This window comes from Oncorhynchus masou, chromosome 10 (assembly GCF_036934945.1).
Source record: "Oncorhynchus masou masou isolate Uvic2021 chromosome 10, UVic_Omas_1.1, whole genome shotgun sequence".
Lineage (NCBI taxonomy): Eukaryota > Metazoa > Chordata > Actinopteri > Salmoniformes > Salmonidae > Oncorhynchus > Oncorhynchus masou.
Window position 1 is genome coordinate 43,480,805 of NC_088221.1, and position 12,872 is coordinate 43,493,676.

General features: G+C 42.7%; 1 protein-coding gene across 1 annotated transcript in view; it reads right to left on the bottom strand.

Annotated features, from left to right (window-relative positions):
• The window catches only part of LOC135547002 (contactin-associated protein-like 5), a 58,829-nt gene that overhangs the window by 15,416 nt on the left and 30,541 nt on the right, over positions 1–12,872 (bottom strand). The window contains exons 6-14 of the mRNA XM_064975563.1: positions 12,719–12,862; positions 11,418–11,685; positions 10,399–10,542; positions 10,079–10,247; positions 8,146–8,252; positions 4,840–4,959; positions 3,530–3,730; positions 3,462–3,469; positions 235–383 (exon numbers count right to left, since the gene is read on the bottom strand). Coding sequence (XP_064831635.1) covers positions 235–383; positions 3,462–3,469; positions 3,530–3,730; positions 4,840–4,959; positions 8,146–8,252; positions 10,079–10,247; positions 10,399–10,542; positions 11,418–11,685; positions 12,719–12,862 — 1,310 coding nt within the window. The remainder of the gene's footprint in view (positions 1–234; positions 384–3,461; positions 3,470–3,529; positions 3,731–4,839; positions 4,960–8,145; positions 8,253–10,078; positions 10,248–10,398; positions 10,543–11,417; positions 11,686–12,718; positions 12,863–12,872) is intronic.

Sequence of the window (12,872 nt, forward strand, 5' to 3'; positions counted from 1 at the left end):
AAGAACTGCAGTTGAATATGTTTTATAGTGATTTATACCTTCGTATAGTAAATGTTTTGCAGCAGTTGAATTGTGATGAAGATCCCTGTATTTAAAGTTCTATATGGAAAGTAAGTAATGCGCCAAAAACATGTTCATTATGATCAAAAAGACAAACGCAAAGGTCTGTCCAGCCTTGATATTGATCAATGAACAGCCCAGTAGATACACAGAGAGACATATTTGCCTAGTTACCATGAGTCTGTGTCGGCATCACAGTTGCAGAAGTAGTTCATGTCCATGCAGTTCTCCTCCAGGCTGCAGGAACACTGCTGAACACCTGGCAGGAAGCCTCCCCAGTAGGTCCGTCTCTCTCCACTCTGGTCCACCCACCAGGACAGGGGCTGCCATCTGGACCAGTCACAGGATTACAATTAGGTCCACATGTAGAGAAACAGAATCTGCACAGTGAATGTGATTAGAGCCCTGGGCATCTTTTGGTATCCCATGGCATTGTGTCAATGAGTCCTCAGTGATGTCATTTAGACTCGCAGGGTTCATTTCCTGGAGCATCTGTAAGTGGCCCTGCTACAGTCTTCTGTCCCACAACATGACTCTGCCTGAGAGACACTACAGGCCGGCAGGAAGTATCCTCTCAGGCCTCTGCATAGATATAGGCTTCTATCAACACAACATGACTCTGCCTGAGAGACACTACAGGCCTGCAGGAAGTATCCTCTCAGCCCTCTGCATAGATATAGGCTTCTATCAACACAACATGACTCTGCCTGAGAGACACTACAGGCCTGCAGGAAGTATCCTCTCAGTTCTCTGCATAGATATAGGCTTCTATCAACACAACATGACTCTGCCTGAGAGACACTACAGGCCTGCAGGAAGTATCCTCTCAGCCCTCTGCATAGATATAGGCTTCTATCAACACAACATGACTCTGCCTGAGAGACACTACAGGCCTGCAGGAAGTATCCTCTCAGCCCTCTGCATAGATATAGGCTTCTATCAACACAACTACATTCTGTTACATTTCAAACCCGCACACATTACAGATGCCCTCTCATGGAACTTACTTTGAGGTCTTGAAATAAACAGAGGTACAATATTGACAATGAAACAGTCTTCTTTGGCTCCAGTGTTGCTTGCCTATTTAAATCAGAGTACGTTCCAGTGTTGCTTGCCTATTTAAATCAGATATGTTCCAGTGTTGTTTGCCTATTTAAATCAGAGTACGTTCCAGTGTTGCTTGCCTATTTAAATCAGAGTACGTTCCAGTGTTGCTTGCCTATTTAAATCAGATACGTTCCAGTGTTGCTGCCTATTTAAATCAGAGTACGTTCCAGTGTTGCTTGCCTATTTAAATCAGATACGTTCCAGTGTTGCTGCCTATTTAAATCAGATACGTTCCAGTGTTGCTGCCTATTTAAATCAGAGTACGTTCCAGTGTTGCTTGCCTATTTAAATCAGATACGTTCCAGTGTTGCTGCCTATTTAAATCAGAGTATGTTCCAGTGTTGGGCAAATATTTGAAAGCTTAATACTAGACAAATTAATTGTTGTTTATCATTCTGTGTTAGTAGTCATGACAAATAATGTGCCAATGTGCATCCTTAGTACTGAAACGGTACATTGATACAGCGCATTCGGAAAGTATTTAGACCCCTTGACTTTTTCCACATTTTGTTACGTTACAGCCTTAAACTAAAAATGGATAAAAATATGTTGTTTTTTATCAATCTACACACAATACCCTATAATGACAAAGCAAAAACAGCTTTTTAGAATTTTAGCAAATGTATTCAAATCTTAAAAACAGAAATAACTCAAGAGTTGCTCTGTGGAGATGGGAGAACCTTCTAGAAGGACAACGATCTCTGCAGCACTCCACCAATCAGGCCTTTGTGGTAGAGTGGCCAGACGGAAGGCATTCTTCAGTAAAAAGGCACATGACAGCCCGCTTGGAGTTTGCCAAAAGGCACCTAAAGCGTCTCAGACCATGAGAAGCAAGATGAAACCAAGATTGAACACTTTGGCACCATCCCTACGGTGAAGCATGGTGGTGGCAGCATCATGCTGAGATGTTTTTCAGCAGCAGGGGCTTGGAGACTAGTCAGGATCCAGGGAAAGATGAACTGAACAAAGTACTGAGAGATCCTTGATGAAAACCTCCTCCAGAGCGCTCAGGCTGAGGCGAAGATTCACCTTCCAACAGGACAACGACCCTAAGCACACAGCTAAGACAACGCAGGAGTCGCTTCGGGACAAGTCCCTGGATGTCCTTGAGTGGCCCAGGCAGAGCCCGGACTTGAACTCCCCATCCATCCTGACAGAGCTTGAGAGCATCTGCAGAGAAGAATGGGACTCCCCAAAAACAGGTGTGCCAAGCTTGTAGCATCATACCCAAGAAGACTTGAAGCTGTAAACACTGCCAATGGTGATTCAACAAAGTACTGAGTAAAGGGTATGAATACTTATGTAAATGTAATATTTCATTTTTTTATTTTTAAAACATTTGCTAATTTCTGGAAACATGTTTTGCATTTATCATTAAGGAGTATTGTGTGTAGATTTATGAGGAAAAATAAGAATTTAATCAATTTTAGAATAAGGCTGTAACATAACAAAATGTGGATAAAATCAAGGGGTCTGAATACTTTCCGAATGCCCTGTAGATGAAACGGTATAATGAATCGAGAAGACGAGTCAAAATTACAGTGTCATTGTGGATGCTAATTGGCCTTTTCTTGTCATATTACAAGCTGCAGCTGTTGCCTGTGCCCAACACTACAGGCACATAATTAAACAAATGAAAATGACAAACAATGAATAACAATCAAACATATTAAACTAATGTGAACCATATTCCATTAATGCGTGCAGGTTACACATTCATTACGGTGTGATGTATGAGTTCACAAAAATACACTTTTTAAATCATGCAAATTTACATAAATCCATTTGCCAAATTGGTCTAATAATTAACAATTATTGATCGCTATATTTGTTGAACAGCTAAGTAACATGCTGTGTATGACAGAGGGGCTGAACATCATTGATCTTCTATAGAGAGAATATATGTGTTGAAGCACGACAGCCAGCAGAAAACAACCTACAGTATTCATGTTCCATCTGACACTGTTCATATATAGCCCATGAAATGACTTGTTTCCTGTCTCTTATTGATCCACTGTGAAAATTAACTTGTTTGTTTGCGCACACATGACAGCCAGGGAATCAGGGAATTCAGAACTTCATGAATGTTTCATGATTTAGGAGCAAATGTGAGATGCCTGAGAGACCGTTTGCTCTCAAAGCAATTGAAGATTGATGCTCAGAAACATGCTGGGCGGTAGCCTTTCAAGTTATTGCAAGATAATGGGATCAATGTTTAGAGGATTGAGCGTATATTCACACACTCAGGTCAGTCAGGTTCATCCTTAGAATACTAACCAGTCATATTATGGAACAGGTCCATCTGGGAACATGTCTAAGTTTGACTTTATAAGATGAACAGGATGCTATCAACCCAACTCACCTCTGGTGTTGAAGAGGCGGGACTTCCTACAGCTGTACATAACTTCCTGTTGACATTGCTCTGACCCGGACACGAGGGCCATCAGTTGTTCAGGTGAGGCGCTGTAGTTAAACTTCATAACGTAGGGCTTCTGTAGTGTAGAACCCTGGACCCTGACTGGATCTGTGCTGTTGTGGGTCACTACTGTCCACACCTTGTTCTCTACAACACAACATAGAACAAAACACAAACCTGAAGACATTTTGACCTGTAACATGCTGTAAATGATGTGCAGAGCCGGTTGGTTGTGTCATTGTGAACCTTTTGATTATAAAACCTTGGACACATTAACAAGCTTTGACTTAGTACAAGCCAATATCCAAATAAACATGTTGAATTAATGATTAGGTTGATTAAAAAGGGGCTTCCTGCATGTACAGTAATCCACAGTCAAACATAAGACTTTCTGTAGGCTCTCTCACCAAGGGTGAATAGTTTGCATGATTCGATGAGGTGAGAACCTCTATTCATTACCATCCCCCCATTTGATGTACTATGGGGGAATTGGTGTTTACCTTGCCTGAGAGGAAATCCTCTTCCACTCTGTGATTATTCACATCCCAGGTTGTCAAGCTGAGAGCTGTTTACATCTCTCAGAGATTCTTTAATTGAGGTCAACCTGAGGCGACTCAATGCAAAATTATTCGGATTTGTGGGGGGCAAAAAAAAGAGGCAAACATTGTGATCTTGAGCCAGACTATCAACAGGCAGCCAGCCATGCAGCCAGCCAGTCAGCCAGCCAGCCAACGACCCAGCCAGCCACCCAGCCAGCCAACCAACCACCCAGCCAGCCAGCCAGCCAACCACCTGCTTAATTACTTAAATGTTGCATTTACCTCCGTAAAGGTCAGAGCTGTAAGCTCATGACAGTAAGTAATGGGATATTGTCTTGAGTGCCAGCGTTGAGGCATCAAGCTCTCATTCCTTTACTCTGTCTGTCAAAAGTCTAAAGCCCTGAAGACATGAGACACAGACTTGAATCAGAGCCTTGATCATTTTGTGTGTTCACTTTTTTTTCCCACTTTTTTTGTTTTTGAGTAACTTTGCACACTTTTACACAAATACGTTGTTCTTATTTACAGCAGATATTTACCCAAATATTTATTTGAAGCTCTCATTGTAACCAAAGGGCGGGTCCATATTGAGTAACCCTAATGATTTTCCACATGATAGCTTGGCTGTCAGTTGTGCTGTGGGTCAAAGCAATGTGATCTGTCAGTGACTGAATCGGATATTTCTTACCAAAACTGGGGGCCCCGGTGGCAGCTCACCTGTCATGTTGCAGTAGACCTGTGTGGGCGCCAGTGGACCACTGCCATCTGGATCAATGGAGAAGTAGCCTGAGGAGCTGCCAGTCAGACGGTAGGCCTCACATGATGCCTCATAGATGGCTACAGAGGAACACAGGGAAACATCATGACTCATAGATGGCTACAGAGGAACACAGGGAAACATCATGACTCATAGATGGCTACAGAGGAACACAAGGAAACACCATGACTCATAGATGGCTACAGAGGAACACAGGGAAACATCATGACTCATAGATGGCTACAGAGAAACACAGGGAAACATCATGTCTCATAGATAGCTAAAGAGGAACACAAGGAAACATCACGACTCATAGATGGCTACAGAGGAACACAGGGAAACATCATGACTCATAGATGGCTACAGAGGAACACAAGGAAACATCATGACTCATAGATGGCTACAGAGGAACACAAGGAAACATCATGACTCATAGATGGCTACAGTGGAACACAGGGAAACATCATGACTCATAGATGGCTACAGAGAAACACAGGGAAACATCATGACTCATAGATAGCTAAAGAGGAACACAGGGAAACATCATGACTCATAGATGGCTACAGAGGAACACAGGGAAACATCATGACTCATAGATGGCTACAGAGGAACACAAGGAAACATCATGACTCATAGATGGCTACAGAGGAACACAAGGAAACATCATGACTCATAGATGGCTACAGAGGAACACAAGGAAACATCATGACTCATAGATAGCTAAAGAGGAACACAGGGAAACATCATGACTCATAGATGGCTACAGAGGAACACAGGGAAACATCATGACTCAGATGGCTACAGAGGAACACAAGGAAACATCACGACTCATAGATGGCTACAGAGGAACACAGGGAAACATCATGACTCATAGATGGCTACAGAGGAACACAAGGAAACATCATGACTCATAGCTGGCTACAGAGGAACAGAGGGAAACATCATGCCTCATAGATGGCTACAGAGGAACAGAGGGAAACATCATGCCTCATAGATGGCTACAGAGGAACACAAGGAAACATAATGACTCATAGATGGCTACAGAGGAACACAGGGAAACATCATGCCTCATCGATGGCTACAGAGGAACACAGGGATACATCATGCTCTCAAATGTCTGACAGAAATTTGATGAGAAAGTTAAAAAAGTATTGTATTGCAAAGTGGCTGGCAAATTTGCCATAGTTCTGAATGGATATTAGTTGAGAAACTCTAAAACACAGACATCTACCTTTGAAAATAGGAATATAATATATGGTACATAAATACATATGCTTTATACATGATTTATATGAAACTACACATCCAAGTATAACTGACCAAATTATGAAAAACAAGCATAGTAATTTTGAATTCCGTAAAATGAGTGTGGAAGAGTTGAAAAAAAGTATTGTTGTCTATCAACAATGACATGCCACCGGGGTCTGACAATCTGGATGGAAAATTACTGAGGATGATAGTGGACGATATTGAGGATGATAGTGGACTATATTGTCACTCCTATTTGCCATCTCTTCAATCTTAGCCTACAGGAAATAGTGTTCCCTCAGGCATGGAGGGAAGGAAAAGTAATTCCGCTACCCAAGAATAGCAACGCACCCTTTACTGGCTCAAACAGCCAACCAATCAGCCTGTTACCAACACTAAGTAAATGGCCTTTTTTTGTCTTTACCTCCCTTATCTTACCTCATTTGCTCACCTCGTATATAGACTTATTTTTGTACTGTATGTTTGTTTTACTCCATGTGTAACTCTGTGTTGCAGTATGTGTCGAACTGCTTTGCAATATCTTGGCCAGGTCGCAATTGTAAATGAGAACTTGTTCTCAACTTGCCTACCTGGTTAAATAAAGGTGAAATAAAATAAAAATGTGGAGAGTTACCTGTCTAACAGAACACAGAGAGTTCTTTAATAGAAGCCTCACCAACATAATCCAGGTAGAGTCAGGCATTCCCCAGGGCGGCTGTCTAGGCCTCTTACTTTTTCTCAATCTTTACTAATGACCAGCTACTGGCTCTGAGTAAAGCCTGTGTGTCTATGTATGGTGATGACTCTATACTCTACACATGTCAGCTACCACAGCAAGTGAAATTTCTTAAAGGGCTGCAGTCAGTATCAGAATTGGTGACAAGAAATAAATTAGTGCTAAATATTTCAAAACCTAAAAGTATTGTATTTGGGACAAGTCATTCACTAAATCCTAAACCTCAACTACATATTGTAATGAATAATGTGGAAATTGAATGAATAATGTGGAAATTGAGCAAGTTGAGGAGACTAAACTGCTTGGAGTAACCCTGAATGGTAAACTGTTATGGTCAAAACATGTTGATGCAACAGTAGCTGAGAACTGTCCATAATAAAGCACTACTCTGTCTTCTTAACAAAGATATCAACAGGGCAGGTCCTAGGCCCTAGTTTTGTCACAACTGGAACACTGTCCAGTCATGTGGTCAGATGCAACAAAGAATAGGGCAGAACAGGGAAGAACAGGGCAGCACAGCTGGCCCTTATCTGTTGTGAATGTATTGTAATGTTTTGAAAATTGTATAATTGTCTTGATTTTTTTTGGACCCCAGGAAGAGTAGCTACTGCCTACGTAGGAACTAATGGGGATTGATAATACATAGAATTACAATTGGACCTTGTCATACTAATGTTGTCGCCTTCCCATATTGCATATGTCATATTGCACACATATGCATACTGTAACTAAGAAAAGGTAGCAAGCCAGACACCATTATACATTAAAAAGAGTATGTTTGAAGTAAGTGGGGGCATTTTCAATCATGTGGTGCACATTCATATCAAGGTACACTGCATACGCTGGCGAATAAACAAGAAATCAGTATTCAGGAGCAGAGGGTTCTGAGAGCGCTCAGTGGTGAAAATCAAAAAGGGCATCTGTACATGTCTGGAGACGACAGATGAGAGGAGAAACTTCCATGTGTCAGACTGAGGATCTTAATGTACAACTAACAGGGATTACCTGAGACCCAGATAGTTAAGCCAGGGGACTGATCACTACAGGTTCCCTCTGGCTTTAAAACATCTCATGTTGTTACCCCTTTGAATTACACTTTATAAGGAGGGCAGCACATGGATAACAGCTCTATGTGATTGTGAGATACATTTAAATATAGTGCATATCCCGTCATGGGGTGTATTGTGCAGTATTTTGAAGAACACATTTGAGAAAGGAGTGGTGAGTGTTTACTGTAAGGTACTGTATATAGTGTAGCTAAGAAGAGCAGGTGTGGACTCACAGTTGTGGCAGGTGGCTCCAGTGTATCCTGTCCTAGAGCAGTCGCAGTAGAAGCAGCTCCAAGACTGGGAACACTGCCCTCCATGTTCACAGAAGTTGGGCAGACATCTGGAGATAGGCAACAGCAGAAATATACATGATGTTGTCAGGTATAAAGATATCTATACTATGCATGAGCAAATGCCAGTGTGTTCATAATAAAACATTTTTTAAAACATTTGAAAGATTTGATAAGGTAGAAAATCAACTGCAAATCTGTTTTTACAATGTCAGAGATTGATGATATACTGTACGTATACTAGTTATTTGTTTTAAATATTCTAAACTTGTTTTCCCAGTAATAAACACAAACAATCACACAACGAAAAGTCTTCGAAGGATAAAGTGTTGGCAAACAAAGAAATGCAATCAAAGCCCAACCACAGATCTCACAATCCTTTTCGTAAAGACGGGTAAAAATATGATTTGTCTTTGTGTCCAGGCCTACTATCCTGAACCTTGTATTATCTGCTAAGGAGACTCCTTCCCAATATATTTTTCATTGCCTTGTCATTATCAAGGTGCGGTCTGACACCCGAGGACTCAAGAGGTGAGACGACACAGTTTGTGCATTTTTCTTTTGCAGTTGTTTATTTATGATTTACAAGACCGCTCGGTAAATCCCAAATTAATTGGTACCCCTCAAACTCAGATTGTTTGGGCAACTGGTAAACAAACACAGTACTGTGTTATTATGTTTGAAAAACATAAACGGCAGCATAATCACATCAAACCCAGAACATGTGTTCATGGGATTTGAACACCCAGCGCTTCACAGAAATTCCTCTGCTAACCACAATTTCCTGATTAAAAGTATTCTCCTCAAGCCTCCTTCAGTATTGCGTAATTGCCCGGCTTTCAAGCACGCAGCTATACAAGCAGGCATCTACAATTTCATACACTGCCGTCTTTCTCCCATGAATTGCTATGGACCGGAGTGACCGCAGCGTGGATAAGGTAACAAGCCGTGGTTTCATTACCGTAGAACTGTTTCTAGTGTTGTGTTCACGGCTGCCCTCACAGGTCATGAAATTAGAAGCCGCGGCACAGAAGTGAACACTTGCAAAAAACTGTCGTCATGAAATTTGATTGGACACAGAGAAAAGAAGATTAGCACTCGTAAAGGTTAATCTTCCAATCCTTTTAATGAAGCATAGTTCTGGTAGTTACATCAAGACACGCAACTTTGGCGGACGATGACACATTTCCAACCGTCTGCTTGCACTAGCCTCCCTAAATAATATTGCATGACAGTGAAATCTACAACACGTTCAGCGCACTCTTTGAGGAAGGCTCCATGAGAGGCAGCCAATACACACAGACAGCTGTTTTGTTGTCACCAAGCATCTTATTTCCTCTTTTTACAAATTCCATTGCTTTAACTAACATCAACTAACATTTAATCTGTAATTGTTCCACACACTCCAACAGCATCTCAATCTGCCGGTTCGCATTCCGAACAGAACAATCAGGTATAGCTGTGATCTGACATCAGAGGTAGGATTCCCCTCAGGGTGAATACAAGGACAAACGCCTGCTCTCTTGTTTGTCTCCTCCCTGTAAGTGTTCCCGTGTTTCCACACAACCTCCATTCAGCGTGTACTAATTCCACCCATTGGTCCACAACAGAGTGGGGCAATAAGGGAATGAGAGGATGCCACCGCCACACAGGAATCAGCTTGTTAGCAGGGCCCTCAACCAGGATGATGAGGCTACAGTACCAGGCTCCATTGCATGCTCTAATTGGCTGAGCCTATCTGTAAGCTATCTCTATTGGCTGTGGCGGAGAGAATAAATGCCATTTTGTTTTAGTTTCTCATCCAAACACACCAACATTTGGGGATTGGAGCCCCACCTTACTTGGTATAAGTTCTGCAGAAACCCTAAAGTCCAACCTGTCATGGATGCCACATGTGTCAAACTGCAGCTCCTTGTAGTCTCCTAGTCGTCCTTGGTGCACCAGGTTCAGGTCCATGGGCTGGCTGTTGATGGAGAAGAGACGCATGCACCCCTGGAACGCCAACGTGGGGTTCTCACAGAACGAGACGTTCAGAGACGGACAACCTGTGACACAGATTGAAAAACTGTTGCAAAATCGTCATATTTTCATCATCCAGCATTTCCTGTATACATCTTTAGATAATGTCTTCGGAAGCTGCACCAAAACCTGACCACCAAGACCTGGTCTCATGAGACAACAAGTGTGTGGCCTTACCTCCAAAGTAGAGGCTGTCTCCTGCCTCCATGTGGTCTCCCAGCTCCATAGTTGAGGACGGCTCATTGTCCAGAGTCATGGTGACCTGGAGACCTCGGGAGCTGAGACTCACAGAGTGCCACAGTCCATCATTCACTCTGTGACCTGTGGACACAGCTAGGTGTTGTTTCTGTGCACGTTACATTTCAATGAGACACCACCAATCTCTATTACAGGCTTTTCAGACATCACTCGCAGGTTCTTTCAGGGACTGTTGGGATTGTGATCTCCAACAGGGGTAATATTTCAGATTTCGTTGTTCGTGCTAGGCCTACATATTGCAAATCAGAGCCTGTCATTGGCTGTGTAATCTATGGTCAAGTGCTACGACATACTACACTGTATTATGAAGAGAAGAGGACATGGAAATACAAATGAATGACTATGTGGTTGGTCAGATTGAAGCTAAATCATTGCCAGAGGACAGAACGTAATGCTGTGACTGTACTGGTGGTTATTGTTGGATGAAACATTGATTTGGCCGTCGGTGTCAACTCAAAATAGACCTACAGTAACAGTGGATTGTGGGATATTAATTTTGATTGTCCTTTATAGTGAAGGGCTTCCAAGCTGTGGCGGTCTTTCTTTGAGTCTATAATTCCCTCTGTGCCTGCCATCTGCTGAAAGTCTGGGCTCTGCAATCCAATGTAATTCTACATGTTATTTCTGTCTGACTGCAATCCTGCAGAACTGGCATCAAAAATACAAGATATAAAGGATGGCATTTTAACTCAAACCATTCAAAGAAGATGAAGCGTCCTCTGAGTTTATAGGGGGCAAAAGATAATAGAAATGATGTATATGAAATGTGCAAAACCAAGCACAGATGTTCTCCGCCTGGATGATGGATGAGTTTTTCACTGTCTGCCCGTTTCACTGGAATGATGAGCCTTTTATACTCCGAGTCCCCATAGACAGAACCACTGATTCCAGCATAGAGTGGGTCTGGGTCAGCTAGACTAGAGGCTGTTGGCCCTCACCGGTGGAGACCTCTTCTTTCTGCTGGGCTGACATGTGGTGGGTCAGGCGCAGCCGACTGTTGCTGATCTGCAGCTCCAGTCGCTGGGGCTCCAGGGCCAGCCGGGTGGAGAGCAGTAGCCCATCTGGGTTCCACGTTCTGAACTGGAAACGCACAGCGAAGCCCCCCGAAGCAGACAGCGTGGCCGGGAGTGACAGGAAGCTGCTGCTGGAGCTCAGGAAGGTAGTGGACACCAGCTGGGGCTCAGAGCACGAGAAGGTCACGTTGCCCTGGTGACACACACACAGAGCACACATATGACGGAATGATTTACTCACACCATCATCAACATGATGAATACATAATGAATCTCATGTTGGGTTTACTGTACGTTCATCAGAGCAGAATGACAAACAGTGGGCTGGTAAAGGATGGTATCATGAACTGAATATGGTACTTAGATAACTAAATTGCCTGTAAGAACCAAAAAAATGATTGAGAATGCCATATAAAGCCAAATGACTATCTGAAATGTAAAAGGTGCATTTCAAAACCACCACAAATGCAGAAATGTAATACAATTTCAAACTGTGACATTTCTGAGTTTCTCCGCTCCAATCTAGGTCAGTCGTCAGGTGGGCAAAGAAAGAACACACTAATTCCAAGTGGTCCAGAGGCCTTGTGTGGTACATGGAGCTAAAGAGCAGCCATGTCAATTGAGGTCAGAGGCCCATCAATCCCAGAGCCTCAGAGGCAGGGAAGAGCAATCGGCAGCACTTGACTCTCAATGTGATCCCTCGCCACCAGACCACCACCTCAGGTCCTATTCCACATTGAAATTCCATTACGGATTCCATCATGGCAGTCAGTGAGCAAAATTGCTCACTTTCTCAATTGTAAGTAAAGGCCTTTTAACACAGCAATCAGAATTTCAAGGGGAAAAAAGGTGCCTGTGATACAATTATGTGGCACTTAGTCTTCTGTCTGATTTGATGGGGGGGGGGGGAGTCTATTCATGTGTTTAGAATTAATGACATAGTAGTGAGGGTCAGATATAACTTAAACGGTAGAGAGAATATAGGTATAGGTTTTCTCACTCAATGTTTTCCTCTACGGACAGAAAGCTATGTGACTAACTCAAATATAAATGTGATAAAACGTAGTCGAATCACATTGTAGGCAACCGTGAAATCTCACTGCAACAGTGCAATGAAAACAGTCTGAGTTCACAGAGGCCTTGGTTGATTAACTACTTTGTCCCCGTACTATGTTAAGGATGTACTAATAATCTATGGCATGGATGTTTGACAATGGTTGTCATACCACGCTGTAGATCTGAGGCTTGCGTCGCTTGGCGAGGTCGATGATGTTGATCCCATTGTAGTAGAGGTTCTCCATGCAGCCATGGAAGTTCTTCCTCAGGAAGGTACCAGGTTTACCTGGCAGTGGGATGCCCCCGAAGCTGAGCTAAGATGAG